Source organism: Mus musculus, chromosome 4 (assembly GCF_000001635.26).
Source record: "Mus musculus strain C57BL/6J chromosome 4, GRCm38.p6 C57BL/6J".
Classification (NCBI taxonomy): Eukaryota; Metazoa; Chordata; class Mammalia; order Rodentia; family Muridae; genus Mus; species Mus musculus.
Genome location: NC_000070.6, coordinates 143,101,612 through 143,127,135, shown reverse-complemented (window position 1 = coordinate 143,127,135; position 25,524 = coordinate 143,101,612). Strand labels below are relative to the sequence as shown.

Here is a 25,524-nt window from a genome sequence, read left to right as displayed (position 1 = left end):
TGGCTAGGAGGCATTTCCTGTAGTCTTGACACTCATCTCTCATCCGAGAGCCCACTGTCTGACCTTCCTCTAGGGAGGGGACTGCAGGCCTGACAATGTGTCCAGATAGTCACAAGGCTACCTACGAGGTTCCAGGAAACCCGGTGAGGAGGAGGGGAGGGTAATGGAAATTGGGAATGTCTTCAGCAGTAGTTCTTGTGGCATTGTACCTAGATGCATGCAGGTGCGTTGCAGTGCCCCGCCAGGAAGCCAGATCTGGGAGGTCATCCGAGAAAGAGAAGCAGCGCCCCTTCCACCTGCCTGCTTAGCATCCACTCGTGGCACCCTCGTGCTTTCCTGGTGTATGCTGGGTTAGCCTTGGGTGAGTGCTGTTTTCTAGATCTTTACGTTTCCAGTACGCAGAAAGCAAAGAGTGGATCGCTGTTGGGTCTGCATGCGGTCCCACCCACACTAGTACAGAGCAGGGTGTGCTTCTTCTCCCTGTCTCCATGGCATCCCTCGCTCTGACAGGCGCTGGATCCTCACACGCATTTGCCAAATTGGAATAGTTCCCCAGAAACTATGCCATCCATGTCCGTCTGGAGGAGCCGCTCCGTTCCAGAGCTCTTACCCTTTATGCAGAATGAAATATTTTCTAAACATTAGAAAGCTCAGTGATTGGAGCCTTCTGTCCCTTTCACTGTTTGAAGGCTCCTCATGTCATTTCCAGTGATGAGTTCAGATTGCCCCAGGAAGGTCCATGATGCACATCATCAACCCCAGCATTCCGTAGGCGGGGTGGGGGTGGGGAGACGACAGACCTCTGTGTTTGAGACTAGAAAGAGTACATGGTAAGACCCTGTCTCGGAAAAACAAGCAAAACTGCTGTGAGCCTGTGTTTTTCCTAGTGGCCGTTCCTCTTAATTAAATGTCAACTAAATTCTTAGTATTTGGAGTATTGTCCCAAAACCGAGTGACAGGAAAGATGTAACCAACTTTTATGTTTGAGTGTTGCTGTCCCAGAAATGCAGATGTTCATACTTGGGTCAAAATGCTTACTGACATCGAAGCTCATTTTACACTTGCGGCATTTGGATATTGAGCTTCACTTTGACTTGACTGATGTCCATAAGAAACTTTATAGAGGGCAGGCAGTTTACTTTGAAAATGGATTAGAACCTCGCTAGATGAAGAGGGTCCTGTGAATATGCAGGCCACCTTTCAGGTGCCCTCAGGACTTGCCTGATGACCAAGAAGAGTCTTCTCTGTTGGCTTTCCAGATGCAGAGAAAGGCCTTTAGCCTTTGTTCCCTGATGCCCCACTATCGCATGCTCAGTGACATTTCTGCTAGAATGTGTGGGCAGGCCATTATGAGAGAACCACATTCCTTCTGGCCTAGCCTGGGGCTTCTGCAGTTCACTTGAAGAGCTGTCCCTCAGCCAACACACACACACACACACACACACACACACACGAGTTGAGTGTGTAGCTCAGTCCTTGGGGATCTGGGCTCTAGAACCTCCTGGTGCCTCGTGGCCATCCTGCAGGACATGTCTGGAGAGCCAGAGCTCTGCAGGAGTCATTCTTGAACTCTGGATTCTGAACCGGGGGTGGGGGTGGGGGTGTACATGCTTTGGTGGCACAGGGCTAGGGTGTGTGTGCAGAGCCTAGGGGAGCGTGGACAACCACAGCCTCCTCAGACTTAGGTCTACCTGCCAGGACCTTAAGTGAACAGTGCTGTGCAGTATCAAATAATAGATCCAGATTGAGGGTGAAGATGACATCTTTGTTGCATTAAGATCCCGTTTAAGAAGCAGTCCGTGTCATACAGGGGAATAATGAATAGGACAAAACCTGGGGTTTGTGACTGTGTGATTAGGGAAGGCATCAGCTGCTGTAAACTGTAGTCTCAGTTGTGCCTTGGGGCCACTGCTCATTTCTTACTCAATGGTGCTCCATTCCCTGTACCCCGTCCCTTTTCCAGAAGTATTAGGGTTGCTCTAGGAGCCATCCCCTTGGGTCATCTTAAAGGAACACTATGGCTGAGGGACTGCCCTAGGTGGCAGTTCTGCCCCACCTCCCTTGTCCTCCTGTCCTCCCTTCAGACTAGGTGGTCTGTCACCACACTGTCCTTCTCAGGGGGAACCCTTTGCTTCATCAACAGTTGACTGCAACAGGAACCAAGTGCATTCGCATATAATCAAGTCTGTTAGCATCACACCTTTTGCATTTGACAGTGATTCTTAAGAAGTCAGCCCGAAGATGATAGTCAGCTGTGTGTTAACCCCAAAGGAAGGCCAGTAGAGCCGCCTCCCACCCCAGAAACTGCTCCTAGTGCAAACTCAGATCTGCCTATAGTATGTTTAAAGGTCATTTGAAGTTTGTCTTGTGAGGGTTTTACCTGTGTTTATGTATGTGCAGTGCATGCCTGCCTGTGCTTCGAACAGTTGTGAGCTGTCATGTGCTGGGAACTAAACCAGCCTTTCCCTCCCCTGTATTGTAACAAGAGTGTTAGGGCCTTAAGGGTCTCTGTAAGCTTCACTTACTTTCTCACTAATCTTGAGAACTAGAGATGGGGTGGGGTCACGCTTATGTGACTGCATTAGAGTACTTAAAGTGATTCCAAAAGTCATTCAATTTTGAGCCATGAAGGTCTTGAAAATACTTGTGTTTTCTGCCTCACTTGTGCTGGCTTGGTGTCCTTCGAAAGCCTCTGAAGGAAAGTGATAAGAAATCCAGGCAGATGTCACAAGGGACATAAACATCTTAAAGAAGACATTAGCCAACAAAGCAGAGCCGAAAGCTTGCTAAAGAAACCGCTTCTCTGGGGATCTTGTGATAAGTGCTCTTTGGGGTGTTGGACAGACGAACGGAGCAAGACCTGTAATGTCATTTAGGTAGGGAGCCACAGAGTCTGGGACTCTGAAGCGTACGTTTATGTTCCGAGCAGGGATCTCCTGTCAGTATTTAGACATTGACTGTATCTACTGGAGTTCTACTTTAATAATGTATTGAGTCGGCATCAATCTAAATGTAAATTTTAAACCGGATTCTTGTCATGGAGACGTAGAATTTGCAGCAGACATGAGCAGCAAGAATGTATGTCAACCTTCGGGTATAATCCCTGTATTGTTTTCAGAGCTGTTTTCTGCTGAGAGATATTTCAGTATTCCTTGCTGGGGTAAAGTCATGTAAGCCTCTTGGATTTAGTTTTGTGGTCGTAGCATCCTCTTCTCACTTATAACCAGGGCCAGCCACTGCCAGCGCAGCTAGGAAGCAGTGGCATTTCAGATGGCTTCTGTTTTCATTTACTGACTGGATGTGTTCAGTCTGGCCTCTAGCTCCTGCCAGTCAGAGAACATGGCGTGGATCACCAGGTATTTGGCTATATTCTATATCTTACTCTGGAGCCGGAGAGCATCCCTGTGCCCCTGGGCTTAGAGATGATGCCTGGAATGCACTAATCCTGTTGAGCAAAAGTAGCCAGTGTGTTTCCTTGTATAAAGTGTATAATGGAACCTCACTCTCTGTTCTCCTGGGATCTGGGGGAAGTAGATTCTCAGTACAGGCAACCCAGAGGGAGAGGTGACAGCACTTGGATCCTGTTCCACACTACTGTAAGGGGACCCCACACCCCAAAAGTCTGATGAAGCTGCTGTGCTGAGCCACAGTTGTATTAAAATCATTTCTATAGCTCTAAGCTTGACACATACATCACTGTCTGGAGCTCGGTTTTGTTTCAGTAGAGAGGAGTTGGAGCTGGTTCCAGCTGAACGACTAAGATTCCCTTGGTTCTGTCAGTAAGGACAAGGCCTCCACTCGTGGTGGCCTCGAGTGTTAATAAAGGTGACACAGGCTCCTGGGAAGGCCTGGTAGCGGCTGTCAACACCCACTTGGTGTCAAGTACCAAAGTAACGTAATCTTGGGTGGTGTCGCTGAGTACCTGCCAGGTGACATTCAGGAACTGTCTCCATGTGAAGTGGATTGGAAGTGCTTTGAGCAGTCTCGTGGCGATGGTCACTGAAGGACTTTTGGAGGGAAGGGGCTGCTGAAGAAACCCCTGCTGCTGCTTGTCTCCAGTGGTGGTCAGGTTGAGCCCAGTCGTGGGGATCAAAGTAACTGCTGTGCAAAATCACTTCTGTTGCTGTCCTTAAGCATGTGTATTCTCAAAAGCCCATTAGTGGCACTGGGAGCCACCGTCTCACTGGGGTGACATTCCGAGCTCTAAGTGACCTGCTTAGGTGAGGGGAATGTTTTGCTGGAGTGTTGAATGGTACCATTCTGTGTCTGACCCAGAGCCCCGGGAAGCTTATGGAAGGTTCTAGATATGCTAAACCATAACCCCCGAGACTTTGAAATCGGCTTCCCAAATGAGTTGTGACCAGACTACGGATTCCTTTCCATCTTAAAAGATATATATTACTCTTCAGGTACTTTCCTTCATGTTCTAATTCTGTATTCCTCTTGCTTTTACCGTCTCTCCCTGGTATAGAGTTCAGTTGTCAGGCTCTTTCATGCATGTTTTCTCTTCGTCTTTATAACCCTCTAGTGACTGGCAAGTCAGGGACAGTGTTAAAGTCCAGGGCTGTCCTAAAGTCAGAACTGAGGGTTCTCTGGCTTGTCTGTCCTTTTGCAGTTTCCTGAGAAGGAAATAGGAACTTGAATCATTACTTGGGTCAGCTTGGTGTAGCACCCGCCTATCCCATGTGTCTATCCCAGCACCTGCCACAGCCCTGACAGCTATACAGAAACGCAGCTGGTGAGATAACAGAAAGAAAAGAAAGCTACTCCACTTCAAAGACCCCCTAAGGAAACTAACTCCACTAAGTTTCGGTTAAAATGTGACTATTGGAGCTGTTGCAATGATCAATTAGAATCTACTGAGAGAGAAGGGCTACTTTGTAGAGCCAGGTGATGACCAACCCCACTAAGGGTTTGTACCCCAGACTGTAACCCTCATGGTGTGGTCTGGGGGAGGTAGCAGAGTGGGTAAAGAACTTGCTTTGTAAGCACAAGTGCCTGAGTTCAATCCCCAGACCCTCCTACAGGGAGGCAGAAACAGGTACATTTCAACCCGGTGGGTGGCCTTTCAGTCTAGCCTAACTGGCAAGCTAGAAGCCATTGAGAATTACCTATTTCACAGGACATGGAGAACACTTCTAAGAATGACCCTCAAGTTTGTCTTCTGGCTTTCATGTGTACTTACACATGTTCATACTTGAAAAACATGACAGCTGATCCACAATCTGCAGAGGCTGCATGTGCTGGCAGAACAGCGTAGCACCATTCATTCATTCATTCATTCATTCAGAGACGGGTACATTTGGCTGCTGTCTCCACAGTCCACCTGAAGCCTTACAGGAAAGTTGTGACCTCAGCCAAGCCACCTGAACGTAGGGAGTTGAGCTAGCCACATAGGCTTACAAGGTTTTCCATTATGTTCATCCAAGTTTGGGAGCTGCAAATAGGATCATCTCCTACTTTAGTCCTGACACTTGGCATCTGTGGGTACCCTTTCCAGTATTGCCACCCAGAATACATTGCAGACACTGCTCTTGTGTCTTCTGATTTTTTTTTTTTGTTTGTTTTAAACCCAGAATAAGGAAGCCCCCTGTTGATATCTACGTTGGCTGATTTGCACAGTGCTGTACCCACTTGGCTGAGCTGTGTTTGAACATGTCTCTAAAGCCTTGTTCCACAGCCTAATGTCACTCACCTTAGTGATTTCTCCATCACGCCCATGAGTCAGAATTGCTGTAATAAAGCAACTGGCAGAATCAAAGGGTGATGGCTGCAGATGAAGAAAACTGGTCTCAGTCACTGAGTGTGTCGAATGCTCACTGTTGCCTAAAGTGTTGAAGCACAGGAGCTGGCAAGGTGGGGAGGCCCCAGAAACACTCTGACTTTTTGCTATGACACCAGCTATGGACTGAATGACACAGTTGAGCTCATTTGCCTTTAGTGTCACCCCAGCATACTGTACCCAATGGTTACAGCTTGGTGCCTCTGTAAATCTTGACCACCACTGAGCCAGTGTTTGCTTCCCAGTAGTCATTAATGAAAACATTGTTCCCGAAAGCTAGTGTGATTCAGTTATGTCCTAGTCCAGAGGAGGCAGAGATGGGTAGCTTCTTAGAGCTCCCTGGCCAGATAGCCAAGACTCCTTGGTGACTTCCAGGCCAAGGAGAGATCCTGTCTTTAAAAATAAGGCGAACAACACCTGAGGCTGTCCTCTGTCTTTGACATGCACATGAGCACACAAAACTAAACTATACATTGGTCTTCTTGAGGCTTAGCATAGGTCCCTGAGCAAATCCGTCTCCTTGGAGAACATCCTTCTCTGCCTTCCCGGGTATGCAGTGTTTGAGCCTGGCTCAAGGCTACATCACATAGTGCCAACAAGTTAGATAAATGGGGGAAAGAAGTTGGGTCAGTAATGAGCTGCCTCCTATCCTTTCGAATCTATACTGCTTGAGTTCAACCCTGGTTCTTCAAGCCAGGTGTCTGGGTTTGGGCAAGGTGCTTACCCTGTGTGAAATGCTGGCATACCCATCTCACAGTTCTTGGTGAATAAATCTCCAGGAACAAGGCCCCCAGCATGCCGTTAGCAAGGGCAGGTAAGGGAAGAAATGGAGAGAATGCCATTCTATACCTGCCTACATGTGGCTGCAAGCCTGTGTATTCCCCAAGTTAGAAGCAGCATGTAGCTGGGCCAGGTTGTCTGTCCCCAGCCAGGAGGAGCCTTTCTAGAAGGCCTCCACCCAGTGAGCTGGAGAAGCAGCCCAGGGTGGGACAGGTGACCTGAGGCCACACTGTCTCCTCCAGTTTGTAGAGCAGGTTAAACTGTTGAGGTTGGCGCCAGACAGGGTGAGGACTTTGGGGGAAGGCACAGAAGCGAAGGCGGGACCTGGCCCCCATCCCACGATATCCCTGCTCTTTTGGCAGCTCCATTCTCATTGACTAATGCCATGCGTTCACATGGTAAGCATGCCTTTCCAGTGACAGTGCCAGCCGTGTGTCTGGGACTCACTGCCAGCCAGGAACACCAGGCTTCACGGAGGTGGGGGCAGTAAGGCCTTCGTGAGCTGCACACCTACCTCTGGGCTTGTTCTTAGGATAAACCATCTTCACCACTGACATCACATGAAGCCTACCAATAGCAAACCCCATGAAGGTTGAGCCCTGCTTGGCCCTGGAACTCACCTCTTTTGACATCTTTGGCTAAGCTCATCTTTAAAAGACAGGTCCTAATGATGTTTTCAGCATCTCCAAAGGACGTTGTCACTGACAAGAACAATCCCATGTACCGTCCAGGGAAGAGCATCCCTCTTTAGGTTTTCCACACTGGTTGTCTTAATTTTCTGGCAGTCAGCATTCCTGGCACGTGTATTTATTTCTCTTCTCAGCTTTATTGCAAATGGTGTGTTTTCACTCAACTGGAGGAAAAAAAAGAACCTGGAAGTAGATGTAGAGAGGAGAAAGTCAGGGGGATCATTCCTGTGCTGGCTCAAGCGGTAGCAGGGTTCCTGCAGAGATGATGTCCCTGAAATGTAAGAGGCAGCACTAGGTGGGATGGGGGTGGGGTCTGTGGGAGAGGTCTGAATCTTCAGATGTGTTCACAGAGTTGTTCAAAACAGACACCTTGACCCATGTTCTGGGCAGGACTCTGGCAGTGAGTGAACCCCTCTGGGATGCAAGTGCTTGGAGAATTTGACTCTTGGGAGTAGGGACCTGCATGTTGGAGAGCTCGGATGTGGATTTGTTCCTTATTGTTTAGGATGCGCGTTCTGGGCGCCCCTTTGTGCCCCCAGCAGTGATGGCCCCATAGGTAGGAAATGGACAGATACAAGCTGTCCTTTGGCGTTTTTGCAGTTGGTTGTTTTGGTTCAGCTGGAAGGGAAAGGAGAGTCTATCCAGTTAAGACTCCCGACTCCCAAGCTTCCTTCTGTGTTCCTAGGGCTCCCTACACTCCACCAGCTCTTGCCCTGGTGAAACAGAAGCCAGTGGCAGCTTCCTTACCACACTGCACTGCTGGCCTCTTCCTCTGCTTGCTGGAAGGGAGGCGTCCGCACAGGGATTTCCCCACTGGCAACTTCCTTGGCTGAGGTCCTCAGGCCTGGCTGGCCTGCCAGCCTTCCTGTTAACTGGGTCAAGTGTTAGGAGCTTGCTACACACTAGACATTAAAACGCCAGTAGTGGTGCTCAGACCAAACAGGTTTGACCTAGAAGCCCCAACAGGACAGAGCCCAATAGATAAGACCTTTTAGGTGAGAAAGAGGCCAGGTCCTTGTGGGCCTGTTGGAAAGGAACAGAAACCCTCCTCCATCAAAAGGGTACGGGCGTCTTACAGTGTTAAAGAGGAGACGAAACTAAAAGAGACCCCAAAAGCAGGCGCCTAGGCTGTGCTTGCCGACTGCCCATGTCAACTGCAGCTTGCCCCAGTATCATAAGACTCAGAACCATCCAGGCCCAAGAATTTTTTCTTTCTGCTTTTTTTTTTGAAAAATTTGTGTGTGTGTTTGTGTAGATGTACTCATTTCATGGTGCATTCCACTTCATTTTGAGACAAGATTGCTCTTATTTCCACAACAGTGTCTAGTTGCCTTGCTAGTGAGTCTCCTGTCTCCTCCCCCTGTAGGAGTGCTGGGATTGCAGATATGCACCACTACTTCTGGGGTTTTTGTGTAAATCCCAGCAATCCCATTAAGCTATTCAAGCATTTTAACCTGCTGAGCCATCGGGCCACCCAGGAGGGCCAGCGTTTTTCTGGCCCTCTGGGACCACCTGCCTTTTCTTCCCCACTCCTGCATTATTAGAGGGACTTGTTTACAGCTGCTGGACACCAGCCCCAACCCAGATCAGAAAATATTTGTACATCTGGCTCTACCTACCTGTCCTCAGCTGCAGGTCCTCGCAGCTTCAGCATATCACCCCCAACCCCACCCCCGTCAGTTTCTTCTAAGATTTCTGTTGGTTCTGAGCGTCTGTAGGTCCCACCTACATGGTTACTGTGCTGCCCATCCGTGGACCTCATTTTGAGCAGAAGTACAGAGCTCACCAACTCTTCAAGCCTGCTCTCATGCCCAGTGCTGAGCTATTGGGGGGAGGGGGGAGCCAAGTCCAAATATCTGAGGCTCTGAGCCCTATCTTGGGTGTTTTCTGCATTACCAGGGCATCTGAGTTAGAAAGCCTCTGTTCCCAGCTTCCTCTGAGCCTGGAAAGGGACAACTCAAAGCAGACCAAGCATGCTCCTTGAGGTCTGTCAGCAGATCTAGGGCAGAGGAGCCCCACACTGAAGAACCCTTCATCGCTACTGCTGCTGGGCCTATGTCAGGGGTGCAAATAGGCTTGGGAGCACACGGTTCTGGATTCGTATCGTGACTGCTTCCCTGTGAACTTTGCTAGCTGGTGCCTCCACTCCTTTGAACCTCTTCTTTCCCCTCCAATAAGACAGGATCATGGCGCCCTGCCTCACAGGGGAGGTGATTCAAAGAACTCCTGCAAAGGACCCAAAATAGCACCCTCCCCCGACCCCCAGTGTTCAGGTCACAAACGCTGTCATGCTACCACTTCTTTTTTTTTTTTTTTTTTTTTTTTGAGACAGGGTTTCTCTGTATAGCCCTGGCTGTCCTGGAGCTCACTTTGTAGACCAGGCTGGCCTCGAATTCAGAAATACGCCTGCTTCTGCCTCCCAAGTGCTGGGATTAAAAGCGTGCGCCACCACGCCCGATGCCACCACCTCTTCTTGAGGTACTTACTTTGCAGGAGAGTCTCCTGTGGCTCAGAGAGGTTGAGGAATCTTGTGGAGGCCCCAAGGCAAGTCAGAGGCAGAGCTAGGCTCTGAATGAGAGGGGCCTCCTGGATCACCCAGGTGCCCATAATGGGAAATGCCAGGTGACCGGCATTGCTGGAGGTGTCTGGTGGCTTCTTCACTCAGTACACAGAGGATTTCAGCAGAGGTTTCAGGCTTGTCTTCCCTTGACACCAGCTTCCACGCCTTTGGCCTTCCCCTCCACCTCCGCTCCAGAACTGATTGCCAGTCAGTGAACTGAGCCACAAATTTATAGAGATAGGTAAGGCATCAGTGTGAGGCCCAATGTCATCTGTGCCAGAGAGAGAGAGAGAGAGAGAGAGAGAGAGAGAGAGAGAGAGAGAGAGAGAGAGAGAGAGAGGAGCCAGGTGAAAGCCAGGTAGAGAGACCCAGCAGCCACCCTCATGCCTTGGAGAGCTCCTGTCCCTTTACGTCACCTGCTCTCTCCAAGGTCCTCACTTTGCTCCCATGACCTAGTGTCTGCCTACACGTGCTTTCCTCTCGGCCTTCTCTTGAAGTCACTGTTGAACATTTGTGTCCATCAGTTGTGGGAATCACAGCTCCCAAGGTTAACACTGGCCTCTGAGAGACTAAATGTGTGGTGGCTCTGCTCCTAACTGGCCTGGCTCTCCCTGGAGTCCCTTCCCCACAGCAGCAGGACAAACTCATCCTGCTTTGGAGCTAAGCTAAACTGCATGTTCTCTTCACACACCCATGTCCAACCCTGTCGTTACCTGCCCTTCTCCTACCATGATCCCAGTTTGTGTAAAGCTGGGGCTTTTCACTGCTCAGCCTCCAGGAGTTCACGAAGGCCAGCCCTCTGCCCCCATCACTTTTTCCTGGATGGCATCAAGTGCCTGGTGGCTGGTCTTCTCAGTTCTGGCCCTGGAAACCCACAGTTGTCCCATCAGGGACAAGCAAGCTCTCATTTCACCCAGGGCCTACAAGATCCTCCTCTCCCCTTCCCTCCCTTCCCCTCTCCTCCCCTCCCCTCCACCTCTCTGGTGTTTTAGACACGCCTCTGCCCAAGCATCTGTAAGAACCAAGTGTTTTGAGATCCACATTTGGCAGCTCACACACAGCCGTCCTCTGACTTTGCGGCCCTTGCCTTCCCTCTGCATGGTCTCGGACTCTCTCCTGCCTTCATTTCTGTACATAGCGATCACTTAACCATTATGGGCTGAGGAGTCCTGGGTGCCCGTTTGCCTTGTGGCTATGTCTAGCACACATGAGCCCAGGGAGCCAGGCTCTGACACCCTGTGTGTGCTGTGCTTCCGGTCCCCTTGCTGTGCTGGACAGCGATCTGTGTCTGCATCAGGTCTGGGAATGTGGCTTCAAGAGGGGTGCCGTGGGCAGACTTCAGGAGTTGTGGCGGGACCTCTGGTGGAAGCTGGGGTTTGTTCTTGGGTTTGCCGTGTCTCCTCGCATGCAAAGGCCGCTTCGTTCTGGCTTTTGAAGGTGATGGTATGTGCTGTTCTTTTGCTCTGCCACTTAGCAGTGTTTATATTTGAAATTTGTTCAGTGACTTGGTATCTTTTGCCAATTTTAAGTCGTTTATTAAAACGACTTCTTGATAGAGTTACCTATCTTCTACTTAATTTATTTTGGGATAGGGTTTCATGTAGCCCAAGGTGGCCTCGAACTCCTGCTGTAGCTTAGGATGACTTTGGCTTTCTCATTGCCTCCCCAGCACCAGAACGTTGGGTTTTATGTGCTGGTAGATTTGAACCCATAGCTGCCAGCAAGCTGCCAACCGGGCCACACCCAGCCCCCTTCTGAGGGTTTTGTTTGTTGTTGTTGTCTTTGTAGTTCTTGCTATGGCTTTATTTCACCTTGGTCTCAGGTTCCCTGTCCCCGAGAAAGCTCAGGTGTTGTGACCTAACCTTTTCCCTTGCTCCCCAAGGCTTGGTGGTAACCACTGGGGCTCTGTCACCAGGACAAACAAGCAGACTAACTCCCTCGGGGACCATGTGTTGCTGATAGCCTGAGACTTGGCTGCTCCTGGCTGCTCCTCTGTGCCCCTGTATCACTTCCCTCCATCCCCATCTCCCCCTACACTCACTCTTCTGAACTTCCTCCCATTTCTCCTGTACAAACCGTCTTACCTGGGTTCCTTTCACACGGATTCCTGGGAGCTGAAAAGGGAACATAGCCCTTTGGCAGCCTGAGGCCTGAGCCCTAGAACCCAGCTCCCTTGGACACAGAGCTGTTCCTCTATAGGCCATAGGGCAGAAGCCTGGATGCTGGGGGTGGTGGGAGTTATTTGCACATATTAGCTATGCACAATTGCATAATAATAGGTTTCATGATGATGTTTTGATACATATATATAGTGTAATTTAGTCATGTTTGTCTCCCATTGTCCTCTCCTCTCCCTTTCTGACTCTCACTGGTCCCCTTTCTCTTCCCAACTAGCTGTCGTCTTTTCTTCTCCTCCTCCTCCCCTCCCCCCTCGTTCCCCCTCCTTCTTTTTCCCCCTCCCCCCTCCCTTCTGTGACCCATTCATTGGGAGTCATTAGAGTTGCTGATAGGAGTATGGGCGAGGACTATGTACGGGATCACTGTCACCTCGACAGTGGCTACACCACCGTATAGCATGTCTCCATGTCCTCCGGCAGCTATTAATCACCGATAGATCTTCCCGGAGGGGTCGGATACAGGCTTTAACAGGGAAGCATCTGAGTGAAGATCCAGAGGAAGGAAGGGGAGTCTTGAGAGGGAGAGAGTCCTGATAGACTGAACAGCCTGGCAGAGTGCACACACAGGAAGTAGAAATGGCTGCCCGGTCGAATGGTTGTGTCCTGCCTGCTCACCTTTTCCGAGCCTTGCCTAAGTGCCAGGTGTGGGTAAGGCGCTCTGCACTGTGCCGTCTGTCCGTACAGACTGGGGTAGGCTGCATGGCGTGTGCGGCCTATGGACTTTGTTTCCTGAAGTGCAGCTTCTGGAAGGTACCTTGTGCAAGCTACGGGTGGTGCACCCCCCTTGCGCAGAGCCAGTGCGTGTGAAGCACAGAGAAAGCCCTCCCATCCCCCAACACAGCTTCAATCTCAGGGAAGTCAGATGCTTGAAAGGAACTCTTAAAAACATGGCTCTGTTTCTTAGCTGTCCAAACCCAGCTTCTACCAAACCCTCCGGCCGGGTTAGCTGAAGCAGTGAGCCCTGAACCGACTGAGGTAGGCTAGGAGGTCAGAAGAGCTGGATCCTGTACATCCTTAGAAAAAAAGTAGGCTTGTCCTGAGGGTGGTGGGAGGGAGAGGTGCGGTGAAGGGGTGTCGTGGTCTAGTGTGCCCTTTGGGGGAAAGATCACAGATCTGCAGAACAGACTGGAGGGAGGCCCGTGTGGCCAGGAAAAGCCCCATGAGGAAGGAACATGGCAGGAAACCTGGAGAGAGGTGTCCACGGTGGGGGACTGAGGGAGGAAGGTGAACCAGATAGCCTCCAACAGCAGCCGAGGAGGGGACAGGAAGACCCCCGTGGGTCTGGCTTTCAGGATGTCAAGAGAGTACCAGTCACCAAGAAAGAGATGATGTGTGTCACAAGTTGAGGTCAGGATCTGAACTCAAGGGGTTTCCCAAATGTCCAGGTGATGTCCCCTCTGGGAGACTTAGCTGAGAAATGTCAGGCTTGGGGTCAGCCCTAGGTTCAGACCTCAGCCCCCCAAGCTTACCTCCAGGATCTTGAGGTGGTCATCACCTGCAGTGGGGCTCAGGAACTCATATAATCCTTAGGTTAAACAGGGGACCAACTCGGTCCAGAGTTGCTGTGGGCACTCAACCTCCCAAGGCAGGAAGGAGTCTATCTCACAGTTGAGTCTTAACCCCAGACTTCATGACAGTCACCTAGGTGGTGACCTGGTGTCCACCACAGTCAGGGAGCGCAAGACCTGGGCTCTGCCACCCCCAAGAATAAGCCCCTGTCCTTGAGTCATGTCTCCATTTTCTTATCTGTGAAATGAACATAGAATCATTTGCTCTTTTTGACTGCTGGGGTGGAGGATCCAGAGAGAAAGGATGTGGAATTCACAGAGGCCTTGGGAGTGTGGCTGAAATTGTCTTCCCTTCCTGCCAAAGATGCCCAGGGGTAATGACAGAATGGGCCGTTCCTGCAGGTTGCTGGGAAACACTAGGACAGAAACCCTGGGCGGGGGAGAGGGTGCGCCCCCTTGTGGAAATGTCTGTGTTTGCTGCCTCCTGGAGAAGAGGGGCCGCCTAGAGAGGAAGGTGGGGCCTGCAAAGACTTCTGTGTCTAGGGGCTGATTTTGAATGTTGGGTAGATTCACAAGGAAGGGTGGTATCAGATGCCAGAGAGTAGCTGTCAAGGCTTCTCAGAGGGAAGCTGAACGTGCGGTGAGATATTAAGAGAAAAAGAACATTCAGCGATCTTATTCTAGCCTAGGCTGATAGGAATCTGTTGCACAGGTTGACCCCAAACTCATGTGATCCTCCTGCCTCAGCTTCTATGTGCTGGGGTTACAAGCATGAGCCACCAGGCCTGGCTTCATTTGATTTCTAAGTCAAACTTTACTACAGCTTGTATGTGTAACCATGCTGTGTACTGAGCTCAGGACTGTTTCAGTACTGGGCTCAGTAGTTTCAAGCGCCCACTGGGGATGGAGTGTCCTGGAGAAGATCCCTTGTTGCTAAGGGGCGGGTGCTACTGTGTTAGACTCTGGCTGTATAGCTGTTTGCTGCCTTGTGCATAGTGGGGTGTTTCATAACTTCCTGAGCATTGCTTAACATATGCAGTATGTGTATGTATGTGTGTGTAACAGACACACACACACACACACACACACACACACACACACACACCTCCAGTGTGACAACCCAAATACTACCAGACACTGACAAGCACATGCCCTGGTTAAATAATGCTGCTTCCCATGATGATGGCTCCTGGGCTCTTTGTGCCTCCATTTTCCCTTCTGTCAATTCAGGATAATATGAGTCTGAGTCAGTCGCTTGTATGAAGAAGAGAGCTGGTCTATATGAAGCACAGTCAATAGTATGAGTCAGGCTAGCTCCAATCTCACCATTCTCCTGCCTCAGCCTCCTGGGCTGCTGGGGTTACAGGCACATACAGCCATTCTGGCTCTTGTCATGCTAAGCCAATGGTGCAGCAGCAGCTAAGGAGCCATGACCTTGAGCTCTTAGTGCCCCAGGAGGAGAGCAGCTCCTGTGTCCCACAATAGCAGTTTGGGATGCCAGAGACGGAAATGGGGAGCCAGAGTGGGGATGAGGCGTGGGGTGCACTCACAGGAGGCAAAGAGGGCAGCCTTCCCAGAGGAGGTGGGAGCCCAGCTGGGCACAAGCAGTCTGTGTGCCAAAAGAAGTGGGTGGGATCATCTCTCTTCCAACACTTCTTTAAAAGTAAAACACAAAGGGCCCTGGACTGACATTTCCATTAGGAAGTTCTGTCACCCCTCCAGGTACGTGGCACGAACATGCAGGAAGTGCCACCTTGCGTGGGCCTGGGAGATATGGGCGGCAAAGATATCCCCGCCCCTTCAGTGATGCCAGAGGCCCAAACTGGTTGCTGCTGATGACCTGCGCTCTTCTTTCCATACAGCTACAGCCTCCGCCTGGCATCGCGATGCGCCTCATCAACAGCCCCTTATATCACCAGACAATGCAGAAAGGTCAAGGCTGCAGCAGCAACTCAGTTCCAGGGACCCTTCTTCAAAGAGTAGGCACTTTGTCTGCTCCTTAACAGGTAGGAGACAGAGGCGCCCTGGCACCATCTCCTGGCTCTTGGGTCCGAGGGTGGGGTCCAGGTACATCTTGGGTGAGTGAGTAAGCGGGAGAGATGGTGTGTCAAGCACCCTCCAGGCTAGCACGGGGCCTTCTGCAGGCATGAGTTTTATAGCTTAGCAAGAAGATTCTGGACCACCAGGGTTCAAACCCTAGCTTCACCATTTACTGGCTGTAGGGCTACAAGTCAATTTCTCCAAGTCTCAACTTCCGTATGTGTAAAGGTGGACTTGCGGCCTCCAGAGGGGAGAATGCCAAACCATTCTGTGTTGATGTTGCCCATTGGATGATATTTTTGCTATGGCATCCCAAACAGACTCAGGCAATAAGAGACTTCTTTTAACATTGTGTAATACAACTGGTCCAGCGATGAGATCAGTGCATATGCTTGCCCACACCAGGCCTGCCAACCCTCAACCATGGAAGGGAGGTTGCACGGCCCTTGTATTCCCACTGCTGAAGCGATGGCCACTGGGAGACTCTGGGAAATGGGGAGCTAGTGCCGTCAGTTGAGTACCCACTGGTGAGCTCCACTAGATGTCTCTAGTGGAGAGGTTCAAACCCACAATCACACAGACAGCCCTGGTTACACTCAATGGGTCTCAAAACAACTCAGGAAGACTAAAAAGGAACTTAGTGGGAGAGGGGCTCGAAAAGGGGGGGTGGGTGGGAGGAGACAAGGGAGGTCAAGGGAGGGTAGTAGTCACCAGCGTGCCTCGTATACACGTAAGGAAATAACAAATAACAAATCTAATATTCCAAAGCATTGTGTGTATGCACACGTGTATGTAGAGGTCAGAGGACAACCTTCAGGATTGCTACAGTCGGTTCTGGTGAGGACACTCTTTCTGGATTGTAGACAGTATCTTGTTTCTTACCATGTCCGCACATGATGGGCCCTAATCATCTCTACAAGGTCATGCTCCTTCACACTGAGGGATTTGACTACAACGCAGGGCTTTCAGGGAGACACAATTCATTGTAGAACCTACCAGACACAGGTACAGAAAGGTTTGGACATCTGAGACATAGAATCTCAGCTCAAGATGATAGCACGCAGGTCCGCACCCTCCTGTTTCAAGAGGGAATTGGATGGGTAGGACGTGCATCAGAACTCTGGTCCTCTGAGTTCTGGCATGGATGGAGGTGAACCATAGGTGACTATGCCCAGGGAGGGAGAGCTGCCCATGTGCGTGTAGGAGAGAAGGACCTAAACGTCCTGTGATCTCAGGAAAAGTTAGTCCTCTCTGAGCCTGTTTCCTTCATGATGCATGAGCGTCTGCGCTGTCTGCCGCAGAGGCTGTGTGAACCGTTGAGGGAAGCAAGGGGCAAACGCTGGCTCACAGGGAGAACCAGCCATTAGTGGCCACCAAAACTGACCTCCTGGCTCCTTTGGGCTTAGCAGTGCCTCTGCCAGCATCACCTTGGCACAGGTACATCATCCATGGCTTCTAGACCCACACAGGAAGTTCCAGTGGTGCCACGCCAGGAGCATCACTGACCCACCGGAAACATCTGAGTTGTGCGTCAGCAGTGGGGCAGACAGACAGACAGACAGACAGACAGATGTGGCATGTTTCCACATATTATAGAGCAGCATGTAGACAAAGCTACACCCACATGGTCAGATGGACAGAAACACAGCATATTCAGACAGACAGAGCTATAACTGCATGCCCAGAACTTCACAGACATGCAAAACTGAAGCACAGAGCCTTAGGTGCCCAATGTGTTGTCTAAGTTTTTAAAAATGAGCTAGGCTTGGTGGTGCAAGATATAGTTCCAGACACGTAGGAAGCTGATGCAGGAGGATTTCAGAGTTTGAAGTCCCCTTGGACCACATTGTGAAAGTGTCTCAAAATAAAGTAAAGAGGCATTGAGGATGTTGCTCAGTGGTGAGGGTGCGCGGCTAGAGTGTGGGAGGCAGGAGGCCAGGATGGAAGGAAGGAAGTCAGGGAGACAGGCAAGGGCAAGCCGTCTAAAGTGATGCTGTGCATGGGGAGGCATCCTGAGGGGGATGGTTCAGGATGGGTTGGGGTCACATTCTGCATCTTCATCTGATGCTGGACATATGCCTCAAAGATATCCAGTGGGGCTTTTATCCATATGTCCATCATACTTTAAGAAACTGCTTAATGTAACGCATAGATCACATCGGAAGTTCAGCGAGTACTGGCTGACATTGTCATTTTCTTTTTGTCTCTCCTCAGCACCTGAAGTGACCTGGAATCAGTGAAGCCAAAGGGACCAGCAGTCTGCCCTGCAGAGAGCACTGACCTCTCCCAGTTGTGAGAGTGAGAGAGTGAGCATGAGAGAGGATCAGAGAGAGAGAGAGAGAGAGAGAGAGAGAGAGAGAGAGAGAGAGGAGAGCGCATGTGTGCATGTATGTGTGTGCTGGTGCATGTGTGTGGTCCCAGCCTCAGGAGCAGGACCTTCATGTCATCCTCTGGATGATCCTTGGACATGGCCCAGAACCGTGCTCTGTGGTGCAGCCATCCTGCCCGGGAGGGGCGTCTCCTTCTATGCAATTTTTTAAAAGAGTTCCTTGGCCCTGCTTCGTGCTTCTTGAGCTGTGCGTTTGCCATCGCTGGGACTTTGATCTGGCCCCGAGGGGTGGGGAGGGGTCCTAGCTAAGGATGACCTTTCAGAGGTCAAGCTGCCCCTCATGCCACCCCTCCCCACCGCCCCCACCGACCTTTTCCTCACACTGTCTCTGGGAATCAATAGCAAATAGCATATAGATCCATCAGGGCTGAGCCTGAGCCTTGGCCCTAGCACTAGGAAACCCCACCCCCTTTTCTCCCTAAGCAACTGGAGCTGCCAGCTTTCAAGTCATTTCCTCCTTTGAGGTTCAGGAGTCCACTGCTCTGAAGTCTCCACTGGGAACCCCGGAGCCCACGCGCTCAGGATGCAGCCTCCGCGGCCGTTCTCAGACCTGGTCTCTCATTTAGTAGAAGCAGTGTCTAGGGACGCTGGGGTGGAGATGTGACTCTCCTGTGCCCTTCTTTGTCTCCCATGGTGGGACCCACTACACCATTAGCATCTGACCCTTGCAAGTTAGCTGCAAAGTGAAGCAAAGGAAAAAAAATAATAAAAAGGGAAATAAAAAGTATATGGATGGGTTCAAACAAACAAAAACCAGGAGGATTTGAACGGGTGATTTTCAGATGCCATAAAACCGCTTGCCAGGGGAGGGCAGGGCTGACCTCTGACCTCTGCTGTGGTGGACAGTTGGAGCCCGGCAGAAACACGGACCTTGCTCACTGAGGTCCTTGGGTTTTGTGCCTTTGGGGCGGAGGATGCCTGAGACGATTTTGGTAATGTTTCCTCAGCTCCGATCTGGTCCCTACCTGTCAAAGTGGGAGGACAGAACTTGGGAGAGTTGTCACACAAGAGAGGGGCTGTCTTTTTCAGGGCTACTATGGTTGATATTGCAACTCTGTAGATATGTATGTAGACACTTTTAAAAGCACGTATTTATGGACCCTGCTGTAAATGCCCCATTTTTAAAGTTTTATAACATGTGTTATTTAATTAATCAGTTGACTGGCTGCAGTAAGGGGACTGACTGGTCCAGGAAAAAGGGTCCCTGGAGACCCTCACATGGGCAGGAAAACATCCATCAACGTCCAGTGTCACAGTTTTCCGATTTACCCACCCAGCCAGACTCTGGCGTGCCCCTCTTTTATTTCTTCAACTGGAATTTTCTCCTTCTACGCACCCTGCAGTTAGTCCTCGAAAGCATGGACTCATGGCTGTCGCCAACCCCACTGACACAGTCTGTCCTACAGCTGGTCGCGTGCACTGTATCCCAGCCACGCCCTGCAGCCGGGAAAAACCGCACGAACCCAAAGCCTTAGCAAACTGCTTTCAGTCAAACTTGGAAAATGTTGCTGGGCTCGTGGGGGATTCTCTCTCTCTCTCTCTCTCTCTCTCTCTCTCTCTCTCTCTCTCTCTCTCTCTCTCTCTCTCTCTCCCTCCCTCCCTCCCTCCCTCCCTCCCTCTCTTTGCATGTGCAAACTGTGCTGGGTCACCCTTCAACACTTCCCAGATTGTCAGGAAAACAAAGAGAAAGTTTTGTCAGACGAGGTGTTTCCTGGTCAGTGGCGGTCTTCCCAAGCTAGCGGATTTCCGTCCCAGTGAAGAAGATTCAGTATTCTGCCATGTGAAGACAGTGAACAATAAAAGTGCTGAGCGATTGTGAATCCCGAGTGTGCGCACGCTCATTCTCCGTTTTCAGACTTCATCTCCCGAGTTGGTGGATTGTGGGCTGGTGGAGCAAAGGTGGGGTAGGCTCTGATTTAGGAATGAAAGAAACCAGAGGCTTAGAGAAGGCCAGTGGTGGGGACGTCCTTGGGTTGGGCAAGGTTTCTCTAGCTTCAAGTCACTCTCCCTTGCATCAGATAGTATGTTACCATATTCAGTTACAGCTGGTCAGTCTCTTGTGATTGCAATACGCTGTCGTCTTCCTGTGTGTGTTGGGGGGGGGGCCCTGCACCCCAACAGTGATGCTAGATATCCTAGATCTGGAGTTAAATATGGCTGTGAGCTGACATGGGGGTGCAAGGAATCAAACTGGGCCCTTGGCAAGAGCAGCTCATGCTCCTAACTCCCGGGCCACCTCCCCATTGTTTATTGAGAGCTAATTTGCTTTGGATGCAGTAGACTTACAGAAGAACACGCATCAGTGTTTTGTTTTATGTTATGGGCAAAACTTCTCTGATGTCCAGATACTGTATGAGGAGAGAGAGTCCAGAGTTCTCTACAGAGTTCTCTATTTTCACCTGAACACTCTTTAAAAAGCAGAAGTGGCAGATCAGCACCCCCCACCCCCACCCCCACCCCCGAGAGAGAGAGCCAATAGGAGGAGATTTCCATATATGGAAAAGGAGGCACCATGATCTGCTTGTCTGCAAGCATGGTGTTGAGAAGCTTTGCAAAGGGTACCATTCAGTCTGGGTCCAAGGACCTGAGAACCAGTGGTGTCAGCAGAATGTCCCAGGCCCAAGTCAGGAGAGGAGGTGAGCTACATCAGCCCCACCTAAGTGGGGGTACTGTTCCAGTTTCCGTCTGTTGCTGTGATTAAAAAACAAAAACAGAAACAAAACAACAACAAAACCACTTGGGCCAAAAGTGAGTTGGGGAAGAGTGTGTTTATTTGGCTTCCACTTCCAGGTTGCAACCCATCACTGAGGGAAATCGGGGCAGGAACCATGAGGAACGATGCTGGCTTACTCACAGGCTCATGCTTAGCTTTCTTACAGAGCCCACTGTAGGTTTGGCCGTTCTACATCAATGAAGACAATAGCTTGTGCCAACCTGATAAGTACACAGACTGCACTGAGACTCAATTAAGAGGGGAATATTTATGCTGTGTCAGTTGGTCATTCATGCTAAGACAGGCAAGGATCGGGCAGAGCTCCACCTAATTTTGTTCTCTTCAGCCCCTTCCAGAGGTTGTACAAGGCCGGACACACTCGTACATCCTCTGGGATTGAAGAAGTGGTGTTCTCATATGAAAACCTCAGATACCTTGAAATCAGGTTCAACCTGATCCCGTGTTCACTTCCACCCACGTGCAGGACTGACCACGGCATACAACCTCCCACCCTGGAGCAATGTGAAGGTGAACCTCCTCACACGGTGAAGCCTGCACCTTCAATCCCTGGTCCTGGACTTCAGGGCTGGGTTCACACAGGTCTCACTCTGGAACCCCACAGTGGTGGCGGCAAGAAGACTGCCAGCTGAGTTCATGCAGGAGAAAGTAGAGCATTTGAGATGCTAAAGAGAGCGGCTAAGGAGGTCAGCCTGCCTCGTGGGTGTTGAGAGCGCTTGGAGTTGGCCATCAGGGTTTTCTAGAAGGGAAGGAGTCGCAGGAACTCTGGCTGATGCTAATCAGGTCTCAGCTGATCTCCATCTTGGTCACCAGAAGTAATTTCTCTGTGTAGCAATGTTGTGTGACAGACTTTTCCTGGGGAGAGATCACACACACACACACACACACACACACACACACACACACATACTCATCGCAGAAAGGGAGTCCAGGACAGACCAATAAATAAATAAATAAATAGATAAATAGATAAATAAATAAATAAATAAGGACTACACTGAAGTCTAACCTGGTGAGCAGATGAGATTTTGTTTTTGTATATTTAAATTTTTTATTTTATGTGTATGGGTGTTTTGTCTGCATGTGTGCCTGTGAACCACACAGACGCAGAGCCTGGGCAGTCCAGAAGAAGGCACCAGATCCCTTGGAGCTGGAGACACAGACGGTTTTGTGCTGCCATGTCAGTCCTGGGACTTGAACCTGGGTACTCTGCAGGAGCAGGAGTGCTCTTAACTGTGGGGCCATTGCTGGCCTTGATGAACTAGTGAGTTTTTAATGGGGCTAGCAGGAACATAGGTGAGGGATTATGGGCACAGGACTGATGTGTGCAGCTGTATCTCTGAAAAGTTCACCATAGCACAGGTGACACATTGCGTTATGGCACACAAAAGCAGCAACCCAGGATCTCTGCATAACTTACAGGCAGCTGGACAGGTCTGAGAACTCAGTCGGTACCTCTGCCTCCTCCAACACGTGGGCTCCTCCGAGTTTCCTCCCCAAGATGTTGCTCCAGATGTTTGCTGCTGCTTCCCAGATGGTGTGCTGGCTGGTTTCTTGTCAACTTCACACAAGCTACAGTCACTCGGGAAGAGGGAACCTCAACTGAGAAAGTGTGTGTATGAGCCTGGGGGACATTTTCTTGATAGTGTTTGATGTGGGAGGGCCAGCCCATCATGGGCAGTGCCACCCTTGGGCAGGTAGTCTTGAATCATATAAGAAAGCAGGCTGGGGGCTGGAGAGATGGCTCAGCTGTTAAAGGCTAGGCTCACAACCAAAAATATAAAAAAGCAGGCTGGACAAGCCATGAGGATCAAGCCAGTAAGTAGTACTCCTTCATAGTTATCTTCAGTTCCTGCCTCCAGCTTCCTGCCCTGCCCTTCCTGGATGATGGACTACAAGCTGTAAGACAGAATGAACCCATCTCCTCCCCAAGTTGCTTTTGGTCATGGTGGGCTTTATTTTAACCACAGGAATAGAAGCAGCAGGGAGGGGCTTTTGGGAATCTTGCCAAGTCTCAGCAGTTCTATCTCATCTGACAGGCTCTGTGTGGCAGGGCAGGTCCCAAGGCTCCTCTCTGCAGGTGGTGTTTTGGCAAGCTAAGAAATGCATCCAGACTATATCTACTCAGTGTTTAGGCAGGTGGGTGCCATTGCAAGGGACCAGCTTCTGGGTCCCATGATGTGCCAGGCAGTTCCCAACAAGCCATTTCTGTGGGCATCAATTACCATCACACCAAAAGCTTAGAGATGTTGAACGATCTGGCCAGCATCACACAGCAGGTGGATGTGGACCAGGAACTGGACACAAGCCTTTGAGGGACCAATGGCCGACAGACATTTCTTACTTGCTGGTTCCTGCCCTCACTGTTCCTTCCTCCTCCACAGGTTTGGTTTCTCCAGCAGATGGGAATGTTGCCACAGGGACCAGTCTCACCCCCAGGACAGAGCACTCAGCTGCCAGACTTTTGTTCCAAGTCAGGTTCATGGCCATAGAAGAGGCTCAGGTTTCACAGGCCAGGCTTTGCAGTACCAGCCCAGATCAGAGCCCAGCACTGCAGAGCTGAGTGACCTAGATCAGAGCCCAGCATTGCAGAGCTGAGCCAGACACTAGACTGAGATTGCCAACGTAGTTCTGACATCCTGATGATTCTTCTTGTGTGCAGGTCCACATGCATACACGGATGCACAGGTGTCTTCAAGTGTATGTGTATACCTCCTACACACGTATGCACATATATATGTGTGCATGTAGAGGACAGAGGGAAACATTACTTGTCATGCTTAGATGCCACCCTGGAGACCTGGTAGGTTGGAAATAGTTGGGCACCCCACACCAGACCACAGTCCCTCTCCCTGGCACCACAGCTGACATCCATTCCGAAATTCCATCTCTAAGAGAGAGTCTCACCAAATAGTCTAGACTGGCTGGCCATCAAGCCCTGGGATGCCCCGTGTCTCTGTCAGTGTTGCAATTAATGAGCACACACCACTGCACATGGCTAGTTAATTATTTTACATATATTCAGTGTGTATGTGTGCACATGCCACAGTGTGTGTGTGTGTAGAAGTTAGGGCTCAACTTGTGGGCTCCACGTGGGCTCTGAGGACTCAAACTCAGGTCGTCATGGTTGCAAGGCACACAATTGATCGAGCTATCTGTCTTTCCAGCCTTCTTGTGACTGTGTATCTTCCAGGTGCTTCCCAGAGCCTGCTGCACCCAGCTACTTGGCTCCAAAGAGGTAACGAAAGGACAGTCTATTGAGATAGGAGGCTCCATATCCCTCTGTGGCAGCAGCTGTTAGAATGGCCTCAACTTCTCTGGGATGATTTCAAACCCAGTGGGGAATCACAGCAAAGCAGGACTTTGGTGAAGTCTGGGGTATAACAAATGCTGAGTGACCACAACAAAACAAACAATGCCAGAGGACTGGAGTTGAATGCACAGTGCTTCCTAAATAGTACCTGCTTCGAGTCCTGGCTGGGAAGTTGGACCATCATCCTGGGTAACTGGGAGGAAATGAAGCCTAGGGAGACTAGATTAAATCCTGAGCGTACGTACTGTTGACATGAACAGGACCACAGCAAGGACACCGATGCCCGAGACCCATGGGGAATGGCAGGGCTTTCTCCTGGTCTGTGTACCCATATTGACAGTCAGTATATGCGGAAGCTATCAACTACAGCTTTCCCTCTTCCTGGATGAGTGACAGCTCCCTACAATGTACCCCTACCAAGATTTGCTAACTGGCCTCCTCCTCATCCAGTTGTACTTAATAAATGCACCAAAATTTCAGGTTTCTGGTGTGTCTCCATTAGAGTACCTACCCCACCTGATTCCAGCTTTTCTGTACACGTGTCTGCCATTTCTTCATTTCATCCATTGCCTAAGTCAGGTTAACCCCAAAGCTGTGCAGGTCCTGGTAGGGTACCCAGCGGTTCAACCTGTTTGACAGCAAACAGGTCCTCCCTGGAGTTGGGGCTCCAGGATGCTGGGCAGGGACAGGATGCGTCTGGTGGGACAAGGGAGCCAGGAGTTTCTGTGCCTTGGAAAGGAAGGCTTGGTATGGCCCTTGGGTGTGTAGCAAGGGAGAAAGGCCATGATCTGGGGTGAGATGCCCAACTCCATCCTGTCTGCCTGGTCCCCAGGGTGGGGTTCTGCTACTAGAGGAACATAAACTCAGGGTTCTGGGTTGTTTTACCAAAGGCAGCAGAGCAGACCGAGCTTCCTTTTAGAATCCCCATAGGAGACTCATCCAAGCCTAAGCTGGTCTCTGCCCCTTTCTGATGATAACAGCCTGTTAGGTGTAGTTCCTTAGTCGATCGGAAAATGGGACTAACCACCTGGCCCCATAGGTGGAGTGTGAAGTAAATTTCCTTTCACCTTGTCTTTTCTGACTGGCCTTTCCACTTGGACAGTCATTCAGGAAATAGGGCCATATTTGCTCAGAGGCTCAGGTTGCCCGGTCATGTGATAACTGCCACCCAACTTCTACCGGAAGAGCTATGAGTGAGAACTGGTACTCGTGGAAATCTAAATTATTTTAAAATCATTTTCATTGCACTTGTTTCTCTCGTGCAGGTGTGCATATGTAGAGGTGAGGGGACAACTTTCAAGGGTTCCCTCTCGCTTTCCACCATATGGGTCCTGGGAATTGAACCCGGGTCATTACAACTGGCAGCGAGATCTTATCAGCTGATAATCCATCTCAGCCTCCCAACTCAAGAGAATCTGAGAGTGAACGTTTCTAATCTTGTACCCCAGTTACCTTACGTGGGTACCCCTATTGTGGTCCAGGTGTTGTGCGTTTGTTAGGCTGAGTAATCACTTCCTCCTGTGTCTTGTTCTCTTAGCCCAGCCATAGCAGCTGC

At 50.3% G+C, this 25,524-nt stretch overlaps 1 protein-coding gene across 11 annotated transcripts in view; it reads left to right on the top strand.

Moving 5' to 3' along the window:
- The window catches only part of Prdm2 (PR domain containing 2, with ZNF domain), a 105,379-nt gene extending 85,634 nt beyond the window's left edge, over nucleotides 1–19,745 (top strand). For 9 of the 11 annotated variants that reach the window (XM_006538486.4, XM_017319918.2, XM_030253090.1 and 6 more), the window contains 2 exons: nucleotides 15,359–15,502; nucleotides 17,751–18,652. In XM_006538486.4, coding sequence (XP_006538549.1) covers nucleotides 15,359–15,479 — 121 coding nt within the window. In that variant the 3' untranslated portion in view covers nucleotides 15,480–15,502; nucleotides 17,751–18,652. Of the gene's footprint in view, nucleotides 1–15,358; nucleotides 15,503–17,750 lie in introns of all 11 variants that reach the window. The other 2 variants (XM_011250175.3, NM_001081355.3) reach the window with 1 other exon arrangement.
- The last annotated feature ends 5,779 nt before the right edge of the window (nucleotides 19,746–25,524 follow it).